The sequence below is a fragment of the Pieris napi genome, chromosome 24 (genome assembly GCF_905475465.1).
Source record: "Pieris napi chromosome 24, ilPieNapi1.2, whole genome shotgun sequence".
Classification (NCBI taxonomy): domain Eukaryota; kingdom Metazoa; phylum Arthropoda; class Insecta; order Lepidoptera; family Pieridae; genus Pieris; species Pieris napi.
The window spans coordinates 2,549,269-2,575,024 of record NC_062257.1 but is presented as its reverse complement, the minus strand read 5'-3'; the positions used below and the strand labels follow the sequence as shown (position 1 = coordinate 2,575,024).

Here is a 25,756-nt window from a genome sequence, read left to right as displayed (position 1 = left end):
AATACTAACGACTATTAAAATATAGTCGTTTATTTGTAGATCTATTATCTAATATTGGCAAATTGATTAAACCACAAGTATTCATGGATTTAAACTATTATTTTATATTTCTATTTGTGCTCATCACACTAAAATGAGTACAATCAAATACTTAAAATTTAATTTATGATCAAGATGTCTTAGGGTTTTTTAGGTGGTACATTAAACAAGTAATTCTTAAAAAAGCACGATTCTATACAATTTCTATTAAGTCTAGAACGGTTAGAACCCAACCCAACAATAACTGAAATATCAAAATGCTAAGATACAAAGAAGAGAATAATAGATAGATTGAATTTACTCTTTACGCATATTTGAAACAAACAACAAAATCTTTAGGGGTTTCTTTGTTTTGTGGGCATTTTAAAAAAAACATTGTTAAGTGTCTGTTTGATACCTAATCCGCTGTTTTGCTAGTATTATTTGTATCATTTATGTTTACCATAATCTAATATTTAAAATTCTCGTGTCACAATGTTCGTTCCCCTACTCCTCCGAAACGGCTCGACCGATTCTTATCAAATTTTTTTTGCATATTCAGTAAGTCTGAGAATCGGCTACTATCTATCTATCAAAGCCCTAAATGTTTACGGTGGTCCACCCCTAAATTTTTATTTTTATATTTTAGGCAAAATATATAAAATACAGTAGAACCTCGATAAGATAAAGTCCAAGGGAAACACAAAATATTTTATGTTATAGAGGTTTTAAGTTATCAAGGTTCTATGTCAGGTAAAGGTTAATATAGAGGTATGTACATGTTTCTATGTACCCTTCCTCCCATTTTTACTTGAATGCATCAGAAGGATGGAAAATTAAATATGTAATCATATTTATTCACATTACTTACATTACATAAAAATAAAACAACAACTAAAGGTTTAGTCTACTTAAAAAAATCTGTGATTTTCTTTTGTTTTAAAAAATTCACTGTTTCTAAATCGATTTGATTTTCAATGACAAATAGAGAGGAGTATACATTAACACATTAACTTATGATGCAAGTAAGTCGTTGTCACAAAGCTAACCGCCGCAAAGCTTTGAAGAATTTAGATAAAGCAAACAATAGGTAATGTATTGTTTACGTTAACAATACATTAATTACATACGGTACCCTAAAGAAGATCGCTGACATCGCGGCACGTGTATGGTCAACGTGCCGGCTTCAAGGAATTACTCTGCTGACACAGTGTTTACCGCGATTTAACATTTTAATTAAATAAAATATGTTCGCCACTCCGATTATATCTAGCATCGATAACGGATGTCATTTTGTAATTTAATTATAAGTTTAAATATAACAAATACCTAGCTAACTATTGGTTTTTTTTGGGAGTCCGGGCTGACGAAATCGTAATTGGCGCAGTCGGTAGGATACTTTCGGGGCTACAACGATAGTTATAAAGAAGATTTCCGGGGTCTAGATTCGACACCGCGCGCGGTCGTTCTAGCTGTCGCTCTTAAGCGTTCACCGAAATATCAAAGAACATTTGGAAGCAGCCGGGGCGTACTCAAACTTCAGTACAACGCAAAGAAAACCAGGGAAGTCGACGAGTTATGTGAGTACATTGAATTATTTTTCCATCAGTGTTGCTTTCTCCTCGTCACAATTTTCCGTCCTATGAAAAATAGTCCTGTGTCCTCCAGGCATAAAATTCGTAGGGATAGCTTAGTAGACTTGAATCGTCAATTAGGTGTAGACTCGAATCGTCAATTAGGTATAGACTCGAATCGTCAATTAAGTGAAGGCTCGAATTGCCCTCCAGTAGATTTAAATAATTTTCCTGAGAGCTCGAATTGCCCTCAAAGTTTAGACAGTAGGTTGAATTTAAGTTTTAGTAATTTAAAATATAAAATGGATCCTGATACAGTATATAAGGCTCTCCGCCCAGTTCCTGAATTTGACGGTAACCCACATATTCTCCATAGATTTATTAGAATATGTGATCAGATCGTAATTCAATGCGTGAAGGACGAGTTAGGATATGAGTTATCGAATTTATGTGTTATAAATGGCATTTTAAATAAAATTACTGGTTCCGCAGCTCGTACAATAAATTCAAATGGTATTCCTGAAAATTGGATAGGAATTAGAAATACTTTAATTAATAATTTTTCTGACCAAAGGGATGAGACCGCTCTATATAATGACTTAGCATTAGCGACACAGTGTAATGAGACTCCACAGGAATTTTATGACAAATGCCAAAACCTTTTTAGCACTATAATGTCTTATGTATCGTTGCACGAGACATTAGAGACAACTATAGAAGCTAAGAGAATTTTATATCGGAAATTAACTTTACAAGCGTTTGTAAGAGGTTTAAAAGATCCTCTCGGGTCCCGAATAAGGTGTATGAGACCTGAAACTATTGAGAAGGCTTTGGAATTTGTCCAGGATGAACTTAATGTTATGTACTTGCAGCAGCGAAATAATTTAGCAACAGATCTGAAGAAACCATTATTACCATTAACACCACACAACTCACACCAACAATTTACACAGCCCAAATTTCCTCCTATGAACAATAATTTTAATCCTCCTAAATTTTTACCCGGACCTAGTTGGCATAAACCTAATTTTAATCCCCAATTTAATAGTCATCAGCGCATGCCTATGCAACCAACGCGTACTCAGCAAATGTTCCGAGCACCATTGCCTAATAATAACAGTGGTTTTAGAATACTTAACAGGAACCCTCCACAGAATAATTCTGGCCCTAAGCCTATGAGTGGAGTGAGTCATTTTGTGACAAAACCTTTACCACCTAGAATTCCCGGTCATGATTGGCAAAAATTCGGCAATCCTCCTCCATCTAATTACTTTAAGTTTAGAGAAGTTAATTTTAATGAATTTAATGATTATAATGATTATGAATACGACAATGATTATGTTGACTATAATTATTGTAATACTGACTATGACTATAATGACTATTATGGACAATACTCTTATTGTGACTCAGATAATTATCAGTACTATGAACAACAAGATTTACCACCAATAGAGGATACTCGCTATAATAATAACATGCCTAGTACTAGTAAAGACATTGAACCGAGACATTCCAAAGGTAGGAAAAGTCAGGATTTTCAACAGAGCCATCGAAAATCCCCACCAGAATAGAATTAAATATACAATCAAAAAAAGAATTACCTTATATCAAAATTAACAATCCACCTTTAAAACTTCTTATTGATACAGGAGCAAACCAATCATTCATAAGCCCTGAAGCAGTAGATAAATATTTCAGTAATATTCCGAAAATGTACGATCCTTTTGAAGTTACTAATTCTAGATTAACAAGTGTTCATGAACACTCAATATCAATTCCTAGTTTTCCTGAATTTAATGAGACTAAAAATATAAAATTATTTATCTATAAATTTCATAATTATTTTGATGGTTTGATAGGATTAGATTTATTAGAAAACTGTAGAATCGATTTTAAAGACGATATACTAATCACTGACAATGCAAAAATCCCTCTATTGCGTTATAAATGTAAAAAATACACAGAACAAATAATACCAGCGAAATCATCTCGTTTAGTTGGTATACCGATACATCATGACGATGGTGACGTGTTTATACCAGAACAAATAATAAGTAATTGCATTATTCACGAATGCATTACTAATGTGACTGATCGGACTGGTATAGTAGAAGTTGAAAACATGACAGACGAAGACATTGTATTTCCAATAGACAGACCTTTACAACTTGACTTATTTAACTTTGAAAGTTCTTATACTGAACTAGACTCAGACAGGGTAAACCAAGTTTTAGATAGACTTAGAACTGACCATTTAAATAGTGAGGAACGAGTTAATTTAGAAACCCTATGTAAGCGCTACGCTGACATATTTTACATTGAAGGTGAACCATTAACCTTCACTAATAAAATCAAACATAATATTAGAACTCATGATGAAAACCCAGTCTATACCAAAAGTTACAGATATCCTTTTGTACATCGTCAGGAAGTTAGGGAACAGATAAGTAAAATGCTCGAACAAGGTATAATACGACCTTCTGACTCTGCTTGGAGCTCACCCATTTGGGTAGTCCCAAAGAAAGCTGATGCATCTGGTAGACAAAAATGGCGACTTGTAGTGGACTTTAGGAAGTTAAACGACAAGACTATTGACGATAAATACCCTATTCCAAACATCACTGACGTTTTAGACAAATTAGGTAGGTGTCAGTATTTTACGACTCTTGACCTTGCATCTGGCTTTTACCAAGTCGAGATGAATCCTGAAGACATACCGAAGACAGCATTTAACGTAGAACACGGTCATTTTGAATTTCTACGCATGCCAATGGGACTCAAAAATTCACCTTCGACATTTCAGCGTGTAATGGATAACATCCTTAAGGGTTTACAAAATGAGATATGTTTAGTGTACCTTGATGACATCATAGTTTTTAGCACATCTTTGCAGGAGCATATAATTAATTTAGAAAAAGTATTTAACAGACTGAGAGAGTCCAATTTTAAGATCCAGATGGACAAATCTGAATTTTTAAAACTTGAAACTGCTTACCTTGGTCATATAATTAGTAATGAAGGTATTAAACCGAACCCCGATAAAATTAGAGCCATAGAAAATTATCCTTTACCTAAAACAACAAAGGAAATTAAACAATTTTTAGGACTATTAGGTTATTATAGGAAGTTCATACCTGACTTTGCAAGACTAACGAAACCGATGACTAAATGTCTTAAAAAGACTAACAAAATAACTTTAGACTCTGACTATATCAAATGCTTTGAGAAATGCAAAACCTTATTAACTAACGATCCTATTTTACAGTATCCCGACTTTAACAAAGAGTTCATTCTGACAACAGACGCCTCCAACGTAGCTTTAGGGGCAGTACTTTCACAAGGCACAGTAGGCTCTGACAAACCGATCTGCTATGCTTCTAGAACATTGAGTGACAGTGAATTGAATTACAGTACTATCGAAAAAGAACTTTTGGCAATAGTTTGGGCAACTAAGTATTTTAGACCCTATTTGTTTGGTAGGAAATTCAAAATTATTACAGACCATAAACCACTCCAGTGGATTATGAATTTGAAGGAACCGAACTCGAGACTGACGCGATGGCGACTTAAATTGAGTGAGTTTGACTATACAGTGATTTACAAAAAAGGAAAATATAATACCAACGCTGACGCTTTATCCCGTGTACAAATTAATAACGAGGAAATAGAGTCACTTCTTAAAGAATGTGGTATAGATGTGTCAGTAAGACCTGAACCACCAGGATCTACCACTGTAACAGCACACACATCCGCTGAAAATCCTATCCTCGAAATACCCATCACAGATGAACCACTTAACAAATTCCATAGACAGATTTGTTTGACTATAGTAGGTGACATTAAAAGAAGACCGAATGTTACTAAACCTTTCGATACCCATACGCGTACGCATATACAAGTCTCAGAGTCTTCATTAGAACAAGATGTCATAAATGCAATAAAAGAATTTGTCAATCCTAAAATAAAGACTGCTATTAAAATAACTCCACCATTAGGTATGTATTCGATAATCCCAATCTTACAAAATAACTTTAAATGTAACTCTATGCATCTGGTTTTAGTAAAAACCGAGTTAGAAGATGTTAAGGAGTATTTACGGCAGCAAGAAATAATTAAACACTATCATGAAGGTAAAACTAACCATAGAGGTATCAATGAATGTTATTTAGCCTTATCACGTCGTTATTACTGGCCTAAAATGAGGGAAGAAATTACTAAATATATAAATGAATGTACAATTTGTGGACAAACTAAATATGATAGAAATCCAATTAGACCACAGTTTAACATAGTACCACCTGCAACAAAGCCCTTTGAGATAGTTCATATGGACCTATTCACAGCGCAAGCTGAAAAATATCTTACCTTTGTAGATTCTTTTTCAAAATACGGCCAAGCATATCACTTACGAGATGGTACAGCTATAAGTATCATTCAAGGTCTATTACATTTTAGTACTCATCATGGACTACCTTTGACTATTGTGACAGATAACGGGACTGAGTTCACTAATCAACTTTTCGCAGAATTTGTTAGACTTCATAAGATTAATCATCATAGAACACTAGCTCATTCGCCTAATGACAACGGAATTATTGAAAGATTCCATTCTTCCTTACTAGAACACCTTCGTATCCTTTGCCTGAAAAATAAAGATGAACCCACGATAAATCAAATACCTTATGCAATCCTAGCTTATAACAGTTCAGTACATAGTTTCACCAAATGTAGACCACACGATATCATTAGAGGTCATTTTGATCCTAGAGACCCTTTAGATCTTAATTTAGCTGAACACCTTATGCAACAATATATTATAACTCATAGAGACCAAATGAAGACAGTATATGAAATGATTAGCGAAGCTACAACTATTGACCGTACGAATTTGATGACTAATAGAAATAAAAATCGTGAGCCAGAAACTGAATATGTACCCGATCAGCAGGTTTTTATTAAGAACCCCTTAGCAAGTAGACAAAAGTTAGCACCACGATACACTCACGACACACAGTTCTTGCAGATTTACCCATACACATTTACACTTCAAAGAAAAAGGGACCTGTTGCTAAATGTCGCTTGAAACGAGTACCAAAGTCATCAAAATTGTTACAGGTACCGACTAATACTGATAATGACAATGACGAAGGCAGCAGAGATAAAACTTGAGACTCTTGACAATGGACCTGGACTTTTACCCTTTAAACTTGGTCAAGCTAAGCTAATATCTCATTATCATACCTTTATACAATATTTAGAACTTTCAGAACTAGAGAATCGTATTAATTCTATAAATGAACAGTTAGACTATTTTAAAATTCAACTAGATAATACTACTTTGCCTATATATGAAATTCAGATTGATTATCTTTATACTAAATTGTCAAAAATAGATTCGCAATTAAAAACCTTGGAACCTTCTAAAGTAAAAAGGGGACTTATTAATGGATTAGGATCATTAATTAAAGGTCTTACAGGTAATTTGGATCATGAAGATGCTGAAAGATTTAATAAAGCTATAGAGTTATTAGAAGCAAATGAAAATAAATTAGTTTCTGAGTTAAATGATCATATAAGTATTAATAAAAATTGGACGAGCCAATATTCGCAACTTATTAGTAATTTAGCGGAAAATCAAATTAAAATCAATGAAACACTGAAATTAGTTATGGATAAGCATTATCTTTTTGAAGTTAAGTTTGCTAAATTCGCTCAATTATTAGCTATTATTACTGAAAATACAGATGATTTATATTTAGAGCTAATTAGAATAGAGAATATTTTAGGATTTATACGTGCAGCGAGCACGCATCATAGTATGATAAGCATAGATAACTTAGAATACATGATAGGTAGATTAAGAGAAATATATACTAATAATGAAATCTTAGATATTGATTTGAGAGAATATTATAATCTTATAAAACCAGGTAGTTATTTCATAGGTAAGAGAATTGTTATAATTTTTAAAATTCCTGTAATATCTAAAGATAGTTACGACTTATTTAGGCTTGCCATTGTTCCTAATAAATTCCAACAGACCTTTATACCTATACATCCTTTCATAGCAACCAATGGGAAATATTTCATGTATTTGCAAACCGAATGCCCGAAAGTCGGCGAATACCTTCTCTGTGAGAAAAGCACAAATTATTACCAGCCACAAGAACACGCAGATTGTATCCAGAGTATCATCATTCATCAATCTTTAGATAAATCTTGTAGCCCCACTGAAGTCTCCATTACAAGACAAGCTATGGAACAACTGGATGATAGACACTATACTATTGTCTTCCCAAAGCCTACGAATGTCGAACTTCAATGTGAACGGCAGGAATATGTATCCTTATCTGGCAGCTACTTAGCAACAATTCCCCATGAATGTTCATTACGAACAGATACCTTTAAGATAACCAATAGCGAAGATGAAGTCAAGGGACAGCCGCTGAAGATCACCGAGATACGAAGTAATTTCACTGAAGTTCAAAATAACGAGATTCCACATATAACTCTAAATTCTTTAAATCTCGATAACTTACATCATCTGGAAAACAGAATTATGCTACAGAATCCCATACGTCTTGCCCACTTTGATTCTTCACTGTACCATACAACGTTGCCCCTCTATGCACTTGTATCTGGTATAGTTATAATTTTCCTTGCCTATATTCTTCGACGATACCTGCGAAAGAACCCTACTACACCAGAAGAAGAACCAAGAAGCAACCCTATATATGCTGTTCCTGATTCTGAAAAACCTGGAGTACCAGCAACATTTTCCCTCAAGGTGCTCAAATAGTTGCTGTTCTGAGGGTGGAGGAATTACATACGGTACCCTAAAGAAGATCGCTGACATCGCGGCACGTGTATGGTCAACGTGCCGGCTTCAAGGAATTACTCTGCTGACACAGTGTTTACCGCGATTTAACATTTTAATTAAATAAAATATGTTCGCCACTCCGATTATATCTAGCATCGATAACGGATGTCATTTTGTAATTTAATTATAAGTTTAAATATAACAAATACCTAGCTAACTATTGGTTTTTTTTGGGAGTCCGGGCTGACGAAATCGTAATTCATTAGTAAACACGTGCAAGCAATAAATACCGAAACCATTTGTTTTGACACTCTTATAAAATGACTCATTCACAAACAATTTTATGTTATAGAGGTTGTGGAAACATTTCTTTTAGTTACTGAGGGCCTATACAGAGATTATTTATTTACGTTATAGAGGTTGCGTATTTTAAGTTATAGAGGTTTTGGGCTCTGATGGGAAGGGAACATAGTATTTTTTGAAGTAACAGAGGTTTTTATGTTACCGAGGTTTACGTTATCGAGGTTCTACTGTATTTTATTATGATACAGCATACAAAAATACATACAACCCTTAATTTTTATCTACCCTCAACGATCAAACCCTATTTTTTATTATAGTAGATATTTTTAAAATGTTTCCATGAAATAATAAATATGGCAAAAGGACGTTTGCCGGGTCAGCTAGTTATTATATATTTTAGAAAAGATAACTTGTAACATATACTATATAGCATTATATATGATGTAATAATAATAATAATAAAGCCAGTTTAATTTCCAATCATGACAAAAACAAATTATAATATACAGCTTAGGTTATTTTACATTTTATACAATATTTTAATCTGGTTATCCTATATCCCAGCTACCTTCAGTACCGTCGATCGGAACCTCTTCACGGGTATCGGAGCCTCCTCCAGCTTTTTCCAACTGACTCTGTCTATGGCTCTCTTTCTCCATTCGTTTTCTGCTAATACAGTAGAACTCCAATTATTCGAACTCCGACTATCCGAATCGCCGATTATCCGAAGTGCGCTATTATTCTTCCCCCCGCGAAGCCAGTGTTTGCGCGTCAAGTCTTGACTTGACTTGTCTTAACTTGCCGTTGTGCCTACACTGACACAAATTCTCAATGACGATGAAATTGTTGTAAGTGTGAGAGAAGATGTTGAAGTGGAAGTGGAAGAAGAACTTTCTGCTGATGTTGAAGTAGACGCTGGACCATCAGCTAGTGAAGCATTTGCCGGCCTCGAGACTGCTTTGAAGTGGATGGAGCGTCAGCCCGAGTGTGACCACTTGCAACTGCTCACCGTCAAGCGAATGCGTGACCTGGCTGCCCGAAAACGGTTGAAGACCGCAAAACAGCTTACATTGACGGAGATGTTTAAAAAACAATGATTTTTATTTCTAAACTTGTACATAAGTACATTTTATTTATATTTAAAACATGTGAAAATTTCATGTTTCTTTCATTTAATTCAATAAAAAAATAGTGCAATATCAAAACGTAGCTTTTATTCTCTCCAATGGCAATTTTTTTTTAAAAATCCGACTATCCGAATATTTGATTATCCGAATGGGTCCCGGTCCCCATTAATTCGGATAATTGGAGTTCTACTGTATATTACTTCTATCCATCTTTTTTTAGGCGACCTCTTGTCCTTCTTGCTCTTTGTCCTTTCCATTCAGTCTTTAAGGTCCACTATGTGTTATATATGATAATATGGTGAACTTTTAATTAATAAATAAATCTTTCAGGTTCAACGTGGCGTGGGACAATAGAGATTCTGCATTCGGGGAACTGGTAGAATATAAAATGATGTATTTTTTGCAAGACGACACCATTGCGATTAAGGTATATATCTAATCTAATATATAAAATTCTCGTGTCACAGTTTTCGTTGCCATACTCCTCCGAAACGGCTTGACCGATTTTGATGAAATTTTTTGTGCTTATCCGGTATCTATGAGAATCGGCCAACATCTATTTTTCATCCCCCTAAATGTTAGGGGTAGTCCACCCCTACATTTTATTTTTTAGACAAAATTTTTAATTTCTATTTTTTTATGATACAACATACAAAAATACATACAATCCCTAACTTTCACCCCTCTACGATCAACCCCTATTTTTTTATTATAAATGATATACATGGCAAAACGACGTTTGCCCGGTCAGCTAGTCATATATAAAATTCTCTTGTCGCGGTGTTTGTGGTTAAACTCCTCCGAAACGGCTCGAACGATTCTCATGAAATTTTGTGTGCCTATTGGGTATGTCTGAGAATCGAACAACATCTATTTTTCATCCCCCTAAATCTTAAGAGTAGTCCACCCCTATTTTTTTCTTAAGTTAGATAAAAATTTTATTCTTTATTTTTTTATGATACAGCATTAAAAAATACATACAACCCCTAATTTTCACCCATCTACGATCAACCCCTATTTTTTATTTTAAATGATATACATGGCAAAACGACGTTAGCCGGATCAGCTAGTCTAATTTATACAATTCTCGTGTCACAATGTTTGTTCCCATACTCCTCCGAAACGGCTCGATATTTTTACTGCTGGAGACATTGTTCCGTCATCAATAACAATTTCATAATTGATTTAATAATTATATTTTTTAATATCTTTTTTATCATTTATTGTTCTTGTATTATTTATTTTATAATTGTAATGTTATCCTTTAAATGCTGTGCACACTGACTGACTTTTTTGTGTGTCGTGTGTTCTCTGTATGTGTTTCATTAGTGTGCCTATTTAAATTATTTAAACGGTTGTTAAAATAAATAGATGAGTATCAAAAACTGTTTGAGGTTTATTTATTACTAGTGAACAAATGCGCCCGTGGTCTGTGGTGTTTGGCAAGGTTTTGGCTATCGTTAAATTATTTTACACTAGCGGACCCGACAGACGTTGTCCTGTCTTAACTATGAATATTGATTTCAAATTGGTATAATTGATTAAAAAATATTTCCGAAACAAAGTGTTTATTATTCTAATGCTTTATGCTATACAACATTCTTTGTTTGTTTTTCTGGCTCGCATATTATTAAATTATCAATATAATAACTCCGATCGAAGCATTTATTTTAAACGATATTCATTTTTCTTACATCCTTTTTGACGATATTTGCAGCATGCATTCTGTCAATGTTATGTCAAACGCCATAAGGTTACATCAAAAAGTTCGAATTGTATGGTGGTTAAGTATTCTTAAATTTTCTAGTTTTCCGCACAATTTTTGTCTTTTTTTCTTTTATAAGAACCTTCTCCTGACAATTACAAATATAACAAAAAAAAAACAGACAAATCGGTCAAGCCGTTTGCATGTTATGTCGTGACAACGGAAAACGGGTTTCATTCTTATAAATATATAGATTATTCCCTTTAAATGCTGTGCACACTGATGCATGTACCTATTGCGTTTTTTGTATGTCGTGTGTTCTCTGTATGTGTCTGTGTGTTTCGTTAGTGTGCCTTTTAAAGTAAATATCTAGAATTATGTATAAACATAATTTAAGGCACGTCGCTAGTATATACAAAATAATTGATAATTAAATGCCCCTCAAACATTCAAAGTTCCAATTACATGATAATCCTATTATGTCTAAAAGCCCCTAATTGGTGATGTTTTCATAGCCATTAAATTTTGCACGGGTTTGATGGGTAAGCAAACTTTGTATAGAACAGTATGTATACCACGTAACTTTGATGTGACCAATAATTCAAGCCTCTCCCGGCATCTGATAAAAAAAATTAATATCAGAAATACAGACTCTTAAAAAGCAGCTTAATTTCTAAATAATAATAATAGTTTATTTTCTCCCATATAACATTTGCAACAAACAATAAGATTACAGTTGAGAAGGTATTGGGAGACTGGTTTCCATACTAGGTAAGAACCTGTGATATGGATAACCAGGCTTCAATTCCACAAAGTCATATTGAGTGGAAAATTACATATATATATATAAATATATATATATACTATATGGGTAGGCAAACAAATTTAACGTTTTAAATTAGGAAAGAAAAACAAAACAGTCAACTAGTTAGAAGTTAGTAGAAATAAAGTTGCATGGGTGTATGAGAAGGTGTGTGTGTGTGTTTGTGTGTGTGTGTGTGAGAGAGAGAAAGAGGGAGAGGGTATGTACGGTAGTGTGAGTGAGTGTTAGGAATGAAAGCAGGAATCTTACCATGTAAATGCTTTGTCAATTGGCTTACAATAATTGTAAAAGGTACTTGGAATCCTGACGACTATTTCTATACTGTCTTACTTCCTTACTTTATTCCGTAGTACGAAAACTAAATTAAAATATCTAACTTTAGTGGTAAGCTTACAACGCACCATCGACGTGGTCAATTTCTTTGTTGTTTTTATAGGTTAATTTTGATTCCAAAAAATACATGGTATGACTTTGACAAATAAATTCAAAACTCTCGTTAAACGTAAATTAACCAATAGACCTTTTTATAAATTTGACGATTATTTAAATGATCTTAATCCTTGAGATTGCTCTAGTTCCAACAATTTGTTTGACTTTGCGATTATAAAGAGTGGCGGAGGGTTTCTTGCCAGTTCTTCTCGCCCGCTGTACGCCCTTGGTAAATGTAAAGAATCCATTTAACATCTTTTCTGTTGATATATGTTCAAAGTGTACTTGGTTACCTATATATAGTTGTTGTGAGTTTGAAATAATGTTGTCACATAGAATATGTAAGAACATTATAATGACGTCACACCCTGAAACGCACTAACATAGAATTTCCCGCTAAGTATATATGTCACCGTAAAATTGTAAACACCGTTAGATTGTAATCTATCTCGCGAGATTATAAACTATCGAAAGATTGTGAACCTCAACGAACTGCTTACAGTTTAACGTATTATTATTCGGTAGTTATATGAAATTGTTGGAAAGTAAAATTAATCTGTAATTGACCAAAGAAGTTTGAATGATAACTAAGTTAGTGTAGTACAATCTACCGAATAATAATACGTTAAATTGTAAGCAGTAAGCTGAGGTTCACAATCTTTCGACAGTTTATAATCTCGCGAGATAGATTACAATCTAACGGTGTTTACAATTTTACGTTAACATATACAACTTCCTAACCTTAGCTGCTGAGACCTTCTTATTCCACATTTCAAGGATCGTCATGTCTTAAATGTCGGGAGATATTCCGACTAGTAAACAACTTTTCTCATGATATATTGTTATAATATGTTTGTTAAATACTAAAAGAATCTACTTGGCCTTCCAATGAATTATTGATTGAAAAACTCGACTGAAAAAAAAATAATTTGGGGCCATGGTCCCCCCATGTACCCCCCCTCTACTCCTTTGTTTGCCCTGAATATACTATTGAAAACTTAGTAGAGTCTACTTCACAGGAACTTCACGACGAAAGGGGTGGAAAGGATCCGTTTCCTCTACTCTTGAAGAAGAGGAAAGTACCAAAGAAGTGGAAAGAAAGGCCAGGTAAATAGAGCTGAATTCTTCGTATCTTTCGCGATACGGTTATACAATATTAAACAAAGGTAAATACAATATTAAAGTTTGAACGCGCTTCTTAGGAACTACACAATTCGTTGAAAAAAAATACATTTAAAATATTGCTGCACGCGGTAATAAACGAAAAACTTGTTTAATAAACAATGATTAGTTATTATTTATTACACTTAAAATTTCAGTCACTAGTTTATGAACAAATTACATTCATGTACCAGAATAAATTGGAATACGAATTGGTTAGTTAAAATTTCAGCGAGCACTATCAGCCCTGCGATTCTGCAACTCACTTTTCGAACTCACACGGCGGTTTTCATATCGGCGGTCGCTCTCAAATCAGTCGTGAAGCAGTCATTTTATGATTTGGCATTCTGATAAACAATAAACTACAAACTCCCACCTTTTCAGAATGCCAATTCATAAAATAACTGCTTCACGACTGATTTGAGAGCGACGGCCGATGCGAAAACCGCTGTGTGAGTTCGAAAAGGGAATCCATTTTTAAACTGTATTTAGGTGTATATATGTTTGGGTTTGATGGTGATACGTACTCTGTAACTGTAATGAAACCAATGTTAATAATTTTCAATTCATTTAATTTTTGACTGATAACTTTGCCGTTTATTAAAGGATTTTTGATAATTATTTTTTTGTTGGAAAGAAAATATCCCAAAGGGTGATAAGGCATCTAGGCATCATCTATATAACTACGATCTGATAATGGCATCCTTCATCATTGAGCAGTGTCATCCGAGGTCGTAGGTTCGATCTCCGGCTGTTTCACCAGTGGACTTTCTTCTATGTGCGCATTTAACAATCGCTCGAACGGTGAAGGAAAACATCGTGAGGAAACCGACATGTCTTAGTACCCAAATAGTTGACGGCGTGTCTGACTGGAGGCTGATCACCTACTTGCCTATTAGATTTAAAAATTATCATGAAACAGATTCAGAAATCTGAGGCCTAAAGAGGTTGTAGCGCCGCAGATTTTTTTTATATTGGCATCCCAGTCAAATCGAGGGGAACATTCGAAAATTAATGGTTACTTCGTCGGTCGGGCCAAGTTTTCGTTTGACAAAATGTTACAAACAAAACATCGTATGAATGCAGTAAAGTAGTCAAATTCAAATTCAAATTCAAAAATCATTTATTCACGTAGGTAACACAATGTACACTTGTGATTCGTCATTAAAGAAATAAATATTAATGCTTCTAATTTTACATTTACTGCCAGTTCTCAAATCAAGGGCGTAGAACGGAAGAGAAGAACTGGCAATAAACTCTCCGCCACTCTTTTTAATCGCCATGGTTTTTTTTTTTTTGTTTTTTTTTTTTTTTTTTAATAATAAAAAAAAAAAAATTATAATTAAAGTAATACTAAAGACCTATTAATTTATTTTACCACATTGCAGTGTCGTTCCCGTCCATCGCGATGGAGATAACAGATGAAGAAGTGACTGAGTACTATTCACCAAGGGATCTGATTGTCGGCGAAACTGTCTTCATTCTTGGACGACGTTTCTTGATTTTTGACTGTGACAAATTCACTAGACATTATTACAAGTGAGTTTTGTAAGGTTTAACCATTGATATACAAAAAACCCAAGATGCACACTCAACGTCAAAAAAACGTCCTCAAAAAATGAGCGCAACATTCTAAATTGTGCGCTCATTTCAAATAGTCTCGCGTCTATAAGTGGAGTCGATGTTATTTATTTGTGTTTTTATAAATTTATGTACTCTTGAACTTTTTTGTGTGTAGTTTTTGACAAATATATTTACGCTATATAAAGTGTGGGTCAGGAGGTAGCCAATTTAACATTTTTTTTTAATTTAAAGAAAAAACTTTTTAACCGGATTAAAGTTATGTATTATTATAAATTTACAACTATTTAACATCCAACACCTTTTGTCTTTAGTCACCGTGACCACTCACGCTGTAAAGCACCCGAAAAGTCGGATAAATTTAAAATTATGTTAAATAGTTGTAAATAAAAAAGTCATGTTCGACTCCACTCAATACCTTGTCCTACCGACCACGGTCGGTCGTAAAATTTTATTGCTTTAAGTACGTATACACTGCGTTGTAATAACAACTTTAAGCAATTCGCGTAAGGTTGATTTTGCAATAATATATGCTTGTAACATATACTGTTATGGACAGAAATAGTGTTTCGGGACACTTTCGAGCGTTACTTTTATTCGAGACTGTGCATCTTGGGTTTTTTTGTATATCAATGGGTTTAACAGATAAATTCTATCTTCGGTTTAGTTTTTGGTACGTTTCTTTACTGATTTTTTTAGTATAATCTTAGAGAATAATCTATTCTGTAGAGAAATTTGAATCGATTTTTGAGACAGCTTATGCTGCAGCTATGTATGGTATTTGTTTTACAACATGGGACAATACAGCCGGAGGTTTATCTGCTGTTTAGAATTGCCAGAAGGCTCGCAAGTACCGACTTATTAACTGATTAAAAGTTATAAAAAACATATTTATTAACACTAGTTATATTAATAATTGTACATATATAAACATGTATATTAAATTACTAGGGACTTAACGGGGCGGTCTTATCGCTAACAAGCGATTCCAGGCAAGCCCTGTAAGGAATAAATAACAGCAACTATGTAGTATGTATATCAAATTTCATGATTTATAATTGAATCCAATAAACAACAACGTTACTAAATGTTCAAAATGGCGGGTTACAAAATATTAGCCATAGACTATAGAAATTGCGTAAAAAAGAAATTGCATTGAAAATAAGAATAAAAACTTCTTATCTTTGTGTAATTGACATTTGACTGGATCATTAAGATTTTAATTTCAATACTCTGTGTTTAAGTTTGTTCGAAATTCAAATATTATATTGATCAAATCGCTGCGCGCCATTTGATACCTCCGGGAATCAACATGGCGGAGTGAGAATCAATGTCACTCACGTCAGTTAACGATATTCAATATGACAATTGACAACCCAGATGGGATTTTGTGAGTCAAACTAGATATAATGGTGATTCTGAGTAGTACTTTAAATGTCAAACATTTAATAAACACTTTATTCACAATTAACACGATAGATATTATGTGTGTGTCCATACCGCTCGTAGGCTCATTTGCCCTTTGCTATAAAAAATTAAAAAAACCCTTTATGATAAAAAGGCCGGCAACGTACTTCAGCAAGTGTGCGTCCATAGGCTATCATTTATCATCAGATATAAAAAAGGTATAAGTATTATAAACCATCGCCTGGTTGTGAAATGTCGAAATTCTTTTGTACAAGTAATATGTGGTGTTTCTTTTTCTATTGTTCCATATTAGGGTTGCCTGGAATAAATCGCTTGTTAGCGATAAGGCCACCCGTTGCCTTATAACTTTTGTAACCTGCTTTCTTTTTTTTTATGTGTATGTTTTTGAATAAGGTAATAAATAAATAAATAGATATGGATAAAATAATTATGACAGGAACTAAATATGTATTATGACAAAATAAAATATTACATATATTTTCCTGTAAATGATGCTTGAATAAACATTTATTTTCATTAAATACAAAAAAATATTTCAAATGCGACAACTTAATTCTTTTAATTACAATAATACTGTGAAGAAATGTGTGGTGGAGATTTTCAGCAACTTTTTTTTTATATTTTGTCTTTACTTTTTTTTTTTTGTCTTCTGACTATGAGCAGATGAGTTGTAGGATAATTTGCGGGTGGAGATATTCCTCATTAGGAATATCTACCATATTAATATTAGCTCAGTTAATGCTGATGAGCTCCAAGGTTCTTCGTCTTTTGAGTCGGTTTATATACTCCGGTAGGGTGAGTTGAACAGCTAGGTGGTGAGGATGATTTTCCAGCCTAGTCTTGTACTGTACTGTACTGTACTGTACTTGTACTTGAGCGTATACTTTTATTTCCTCCTTGACTGTAGGTATGCCCAGATGTTCATGTACTTCGGCGTTTCTTATGAACTAAGGCGAATTGCTTATTTGTTTAAGGATGTAGTTTCGTGTTCTTTAAATTTTAGTTTTGTTAGAGTCACATGTAGCTCCCCACAATTGTATTCCGTAGGTCCACACGGGTTTTATAACAGAATTGTAGATAAGGAGTTTGTTATCGATGGACAGTTTCGAGTTTCTACCCAGTAACTTAGCAACGTCCTTTCGCCGAGTTGTTTTAGGAACCTTGCTGTATTTATTGTTTGCTATAATTATTTTCTTAAATGCTACATAATTATGTATTTATATTATATATTCGCGGTTGCTTGGCGGACCCATGCGACTTCAATACAAAGAATCCCCTCGTGAGTTGTGTGCTGCGATATTGCGGGCTACTGTTGAGGAAGTTGTATGATCTGGTCACACGTGTATATCCCTTCTATGACATATTTTCATAAGTATCTGAATGTGCTCATGTTAATATGTATCATTTTTGAGAGGAAAAATAAAATAATCAGTGGCTTCAGTAATAGTTATCGATGTGGTCTCTGATCACATATACATCTTATACTTACCACCATATAGGTTATAGGCTATATATGTTTATTACAAAAATATTATTGCGATTACATAGTAATAATGTTTAAGATATTTTCAGATCAATGCTGAATATTGATCAGCCGCAGAGGATTCAAGTGTTCCATGAAACAAAGAAGGAATTCCCAAAGGTATGTATGTGAAATTGCTAGATTGTGAGAATGATAAGTGATAACTTTTATAAGGAACCAAACAAACATAAAAGATATGCCATCAAAAACATAACTTGTATAAAAACTAAGTCTCGCAACGCGGTTCTTCTACCGTAAAAATTTGTGAGATCCATGTAATACCCGCCAACTTTTTTGACGTTTATAAGTGTACAATGTGTTACCTATATGAATAAATGATTTTTGACTTTTTACTAAGTCGCTTAAATTATTGAGTACTTATGGGACCTTCTGTATAAGTTTATTACGTGATTAGCTCAACTAACATCCATATCAATATTTGCTTTTATACTGTTAATGTATATTTGCTACACTTGGCTGACTCCAGAATAGATCTGTAAAAACCTTCGTACTGTGTAACTTCCAATAGTTATCCCGGTCTCAATAATGAGAATTTAAATAAATTTTTATCAAGTTAAGTCAAATAATTTATTTCAATTAGGTCTAAAAGGCACTTTTGAAACTCAAAATTACAAATAAAAATATTTAAAAAAATTACTAGTTGTCCCAAAAGGTTCATATTATGGAGAAGAATGGGCAAGAATCTCCATATTTTTATAAATAGTTTTTACAATATTTTGTATACACTGATTTGGTTATTATATGTGTATTTATGTTATTATATGTGTGTATCCACACGATTTCATTCCGCCATAGCTACAGGGTACAGAGTAAAGGGGCAGACGTTATATATATATAGAAGAATGGAAATTGAGTTCATAGATTAATTCTTCCACTCCAGCTAGTTTTTTGAATGAAATGCTTTATATTATTGTCATGATTTTAAAACAAAGCAAAGAAAGCAAAGGCCGGCAACGTACTCGCGAGCCCTGGCATTGAGAATGTCCATGGGCGGCGGTATCGCTTAACATCAGATGAGCCTCCCGCCCGTTTGACCTGTTCTTTAAAAAAACTACAGATTTGTTCTTTGATAAGGAAAATTTGGACACAGTAGGTACAAAGTGCTCCAACGCTTAAAATTATGTAATATATAGAATTGGAAATAATTCCTCGTAAAGACGTCTTTGGCAATATAACTATATTTATATAATTATGTCGCAGTAAAGTAGTTAAATCAGAGAGTTAATTGAATCTCTAGACATTTAATTAAATATCGATATTCAATCAACTTTCTAAACGGTTATAACGAAACTTCTTTTTGTTGTGAAAAAAATAGTTTTTGTCATTTGTACAGTCTTTCTTTAAATTTGGACACTTCATTAATAGGTAACTTGTAGCTGTAAGATCGGGGATGTGGGTGTGAGAGAGACGCCACCTATTTCTTTCTCTCTCAGCCCTAACCGCTGGGCTTCATTTTGTGCTCTTAGCATTCAAAATCTCACTGTACCTAAACATCTTTCGACCCGTGTGTTAATGAGATTTCATTTTAATGATTTTCAGAGTCTTCCGCCCCACATTGGTATTGGTACTCCAGAGGATACACTGCAATCATGCTTCGGACTGATGCCAAAGCCACCACATAAAGATGTCATCAAGTACAATCTAAATGCTAATAAGGTAATTATAAAATATTAAATGCCTGAGACAATGAGGCGGGTATTGATTTACAGCTGAAACCAAAGGACAGTCCTTTTGACAGTTGCTAATGATTATAATAAATAATAGTTTAAAAAAACTAGAACACACGCTTTTAAAGCACATCAAACTAAAAAGTGAAAAATAATTCCTAATTTAGGCTGAAAATGCTAATGAACAAAAAATACTGGTATTATTGTGAAAAAGCGTGGGTTGCTCGATAGACGAAAAATATGGCACAGAGTCTAGTTTTTTAAAACTATTATTTAATTTTTAGTTAAGTTTTTTTTTTCGGATTATTGCATTGTCATCGATCTTTGACAGGTGCGCAAAGTTTGAATTAAATCTGTCCGTTAAAAGTGGGTCAAAATCGAGTCCGAAGGAGTCGGTTACATACATACATACATACATACATACAGGTGAAGCTAATATAAAGCGTGTAAAAATAATATTTTTCTTAACTAATCAGAAACCGAAGTCTATTTAAAAATACTATAAGCTTTCTAAGCTAATGTTTTGTTATCAGAAGTCAATTTCGCTTCTCTTCTCTTATTTGCTTTACCAATGGTATTAGAAGAGTAGAGAAGTTTTAATTTTCTTGCTACATCAACGTAAACTATATCCGTAAATCAGTAGCGCTACAACCTTTTTTGGTATGGGCCTCAGATTTCTGTTTTCATGATCATTTGTTAATCTAATAGGCAAGTGGGTGATCAGTCTCCTGTGCGTGACGAATATCGACTTTTTGGGTCTAAGGCAAGCCGGTTTCCTCACGATGTTTTCCTTCACCGTTCGAGCGAATGTTAAATGCACATAGAAAGAAAGTCCATTGGTGCACAGCCGGGGATCTAACCTACGAGTTACGACCTCAGGGATGATAGTCGCACGCTGAAGCCACTAGGCCAACACTGCTCTTATAAAATTATATTAAGCACAAATATATAAAACCCACTGGCGCTACAGCTTTCAAAGGTTTGGCCTCAGAATTCTGTATCTGTTTCATGAAGTATAATGCCTTCTGAGCATGACACGCCGCCGTCGATTTATTTATTTGGGAAACATAACTGATAGGTACATCTCTATACAATAAAATATAAAATTCTCGTGTCACAGTTTTCGTTGCCATACTCCTCCAAAACGGCTTGACCGATTTTGATGAAATTTTTTGTGCTTATCCGGTATCTATGAGAATCGGCCAACATCTATTTTTCATCCCCCTAAATGTTAGGGGTAGTCCACCCCTAAATTTTATTTTTTATTTTTTAGACAAAATTTTTAATTTCTATTTTTTTATGATACAGCATTGAAAAATACATACAACCCCTAATTTTCACCCCTCTACGATCAAACCCTATTTTTTATTATAAATGATATTACTTGGCAAAACGACGTTTGCCCGATCAGCTAAAAAAAAAACAATATACAAAAATAATATATAAAATAATATATCTATAAAAGTTTCCTATGAAAGTACTCTAGTACAATAAAAAAAAGTTAAAAAAATATAATAAACACATTGTATGTATCCACAAAAAGTTTAACTGATAATAAATATGATAAAGCGAAGCAAAACAAAACATGACAGCACAAAATTTAGAAATCCGGAGAAAGACAAACATACTAGTAGCTATAATAAAGAAGAAAGATACAAGGATTAGGACAACAATAGTTGTTTAAAATTATGCAGTCGAGGAGTGCAAAGAAGGGTCGATGTTAGTGACAGAATCGAAGGTAGAACACATCCTGTGAAGAGGCTCCCGGAACCCAATGTTGGTTCTGGGAGTCGGAAGGTTAAAGGTTCTGTGACCCACACACAGAACCTTTAACCTTCCGACTCCCAGAACGTAATGCACGAATTTCCTTTCGATGTTTTGTGTACGAGCGAGTGTTTAATGCGTACGACCCACTGCCCTGCGATTCTGTAACTCACTTTTCGAACTCACACAGCGGTTTTCGCATCGGCGGTCGCTCTCAAATCAGTCGTTAAGCAGTCATTTTATGATTTGGCATTCTGAAAAGGTGGGTGCTTGTAGTTTATTGTGAGTTACAGAATCGCAGGGCTGGTCTCCGACCACTAGGACGGCAAAGGTAAGCTTCCTTCACCTGCCGATCTGAGCCCATGCGCTCAAGGTAGCCAACATATTCGTTGCCTATAATAAAATTGCAATAAATAAACGTTATTAGAAATCAGAATTAATTTCCAATAAACGATCGAAGGAACGCTTTGTATCGGTTTGCGACGTATTTGAATGCGCCTGGCGATAACTTTAGCGGCGCTATTCCGTTAAATCAAGTTTGTCAAAACTGTCGATGGAATAATCGCTAGTGAAAGATTTAGGACGAGACAAATGATAGGCACGAATATTCGTTTATACTTGGAGTTACAATTGTTGAATATAGACAACTAAACATAGGAACTAGAAGACTCGCTCGTTTTTTTTATAGAACAGCCGTAGTTAGCTTAGGGCAGTAAAAGATCTTTTTTAACGACTTTGAGAATATATAAACAGCTAAATATAGGAACTAGGTAGGCACTACTGATTAATAAGAACGAGCAGTACGAAATAATACCCCATTTTAGACTGTTCGGACTATTTCCACTAACCTGGAAGAGGATTAAAATTCTTTGCTTTTTGTGTTTAACATCCGATAATAGAGCCTAGTGGCTAAGGGGCCGTTCAAGTATTACGTAAGCACTATAGGGGCGAGGGGGGAGGGTATTTGACTTTATAATTTGTTGATTACGTCAACAGTCATTATTTTCTATATATTAAGCACAACAAATAAAATTATTGTAAGTCTATACAGCGATAAAATACCATGATAAAAGTGTACAAGAATTACACTAGCTTAGGAAAGTGAACGATTGTAATACCACAAACGCTCAATAGTATAACAGAATAACGCTGCCGTATTCAATTAAAGTTGTACTTCAAAGCCAAGTCTTGGAACTCTTGCAGCATCTGTGCTGTTATAAGTTTACAAGTAAAACTTTATATACTTTTGAATGGACCATTTTGAATTCGGATTTAAAAAATAAACATTTAAATCGAAAAATCGTTTGTCAAATATGACAAACAAAAGTAATACTTAGTCTCGATTATGAATTCTCTTAGTATTAAGTAAGTCTTGATGAACAACTCTGAGTCGATTATTAAATTTTAATAACACTAGTTTATGGACTACACATTAAAGTACTCAGGGTGATATTAATAAATATAATACAGTGCAACCTCGATATAACAAATCGGAGGGGAACAAGAAAATATTCGTAATGTCAAGTAATTCGTTGAACTGAGGTTTGTTATGTTGAGGTTAGATTGGTCTAAAATTCGTTATAAAGAGGTAACGTTTCTGAGCCATTTTAACTTAAATCTTTAACAATAGTGACGAGCAGAGGTGTTTGTTTACATTACTTTCCATCAAAACAACAATGATTACTTTACAAACAAAAGCGTGTCGAAACATGTCGAGACATGAACCACATTATAAGATTAAGAGTTATATTATTGGTGGAAACTTTATATAAAGGTTTTGGGTTGGCAAAATTCGTTAATTAGAGGTATGAATACTTTTTCTTGATAGTTGAAAATTCGTTATAAAGAGGTTGTACGCAAAGAATGTTCGCAATGTAAAGGTATATTTTATATTGACTCTTATGGACAATTCAAGGGGATTACGAAGTCGTTATATTGAGGTACGTTATATTATTAAGGTTGCACTGTAATAGCCTTTTATTTCTGATACTTTCACACTTAAACACATTAATATTTCTATCTCATTCTTTTAGGTATCTGTGTGCTCTTTTTTGGCAAAGGCCTCCTTCAATTCCCGCCATTCCTCTCTGCACTGTGCCACTATCTGCCATATACCTGCTGTTTCCATAATTTGGTCTATCCACCTTCTAAATTGTCTTACTCTTTTTCGTTTATTGTACCTTGGGCACCAGTTTAGTACTTGCTCCACGTTTCTGTTCCTCTTGCCATATGCCCCGGCCATGTCCACCTAAGTTTATTTATTGAAGTGAAACTTCTTTATAGGGGTTGGAAAAAAATTTTGTGTAACATTTTTTCGTTACGCGTCACATTTTTCGGTTACGCGTCACATGTTTCGGTTACGCGTCACATTTGACCGTTACGCGCGTCTTTTTCTTGTCCCTACCAGGGTTGATTCAAAGAGATTCTAAACCATTAATAACAAAAATGTATAATAACGATAACAATGATACTAAAAATTCTATTACAATTTATGAAATTCTGTAATAATCTTAGTGGTAATAAGGTAAAATGAAATAATTGTACTATTTGTATTCAAGTCTGTGATATTAAAAGCCTTTTGTTAAACTTTATCTAATTTAACTTTATTTAACCAATTTCTGTAAAGCTGCATATTATAGATAATTTTTCGAAAAATAAGGTCATAAAGAAGTTTCACTTCTAACGTGTGTACACTAGTACACGCACATTTTTTTTTTATTGTAATATATGCTGCCTTACTTGTTATTCGTAATGATGTATTCTTTTTATTTCTTTAAAAAAGGCACACTAACGAAACACATACATAACTTACAGCTAACACACGACATACAAACATGCATGACGTGTATCAATGACAAGTGTGCACAACGTTTAAAGGGAAACATTACATTAATTATCATAATAATAGAAAAAAAAATTGCTTTAATTTTATATATCTTTAATATAAAAATAAAACCCGTTTTCCGTTGTCACGACATAAAATGAAAACGGCTTGACCGATTTGTCTGATTATTTTTTTATAATATTCCTTGAAGTACGAGGATGGTTCTTACGGAGAGAAAAATTTAAAAAAAATGAGTGAAAAAGTCTAAAAACAACACTTTTCTATATTCCCATACAAAATATTCGTAATAATACTTAAAAGTCAATTTGAACTTTAATACCATATCATAAAGTTCAAGTGTTAGTGGAGGGGTTCTGGGAAGGTAAATTTTAATTTTTTGACATAATGTATTTGTTGTCTTATCAACTTTCTTTTTTTTATCTACTAGCTAAATCTAATAGCAGAATAAGTATTTAAAAAAAGTAAAGAATCGACTGTTAGGCGGTACGATGTTCGCCAGGCCAGCTAGTATTTAATAAATGTACGTTATGAACGTACTATGTATCGAAATCATACTTGTTTACACCTCGCTACGAAGAAATGCGGCCTGGTGGGCATCGGCACCCGTGATTTTTTTAAATCCTTATGTAAATTGCCGTGATGTAGACGATATTTTATTTAAGTGAACGAATATTTTCATTAAAAACACTAGCGACCAAATTTCGATAGGCACCTTGCATATTTTCCTAATTATAAATATACATAAAAATGGTTCTTAGCAAATAACAGATGAGCGCACTAACCTTGCAGCCGGATCTCGTACTGTAAAGAAAAAACTTATACAATCAAAATGAAAGACAAACTAGATTAAGAAATACAATTATGCAATTTAAAAATGTAATCTTGCGTCGTTTACTGCAGATAGAGATCTGTTTAGACTTTAGCGGATTATTACAACCGACGTTGGTCCACACTGCCCGAACATT

At 33.8% G+C, this 25,756-nt stretch overlaps 1 protein-coding gene across 1 annotated transcript in view; it reads left to right on the top strand.

The window, feature by feature from the left end:
• Nucleotides 1-25,756, top strand: part of LOC125061706 (EF-hand domain-containing protein 1-like) — a 72,212-nt gene that overhangs the window by 32,395 nt on the left and 14,061 nt on the right. The window contains exons 6-10 of the mRNA XM_047667271.1: nucleotides 10,176-10,272; nucleotides 13,822-13,909; nucleotides 15,352-15,502; nucleotides 18,545-18,614; nucleotides 20,055-20,171. Coding sequence (XP_047523227.1) covers nucleotides 10,176-10,272; nucleotides 13,822-13,909; nucleotides 15,352-15,502; nucleotides 18,545-18,614; nucleotides 20,055-20,171 — 523 coding nt within the window. The remainder of the gene's footprint in view (nucleotides 1-10,175; nucleotides 10,273-13,821; nucleotides 13,910-15,351; nucleotides 15,503-18,544; nucleotides 18,615-20,054; nucleotides 20,172-25,756) is intronic.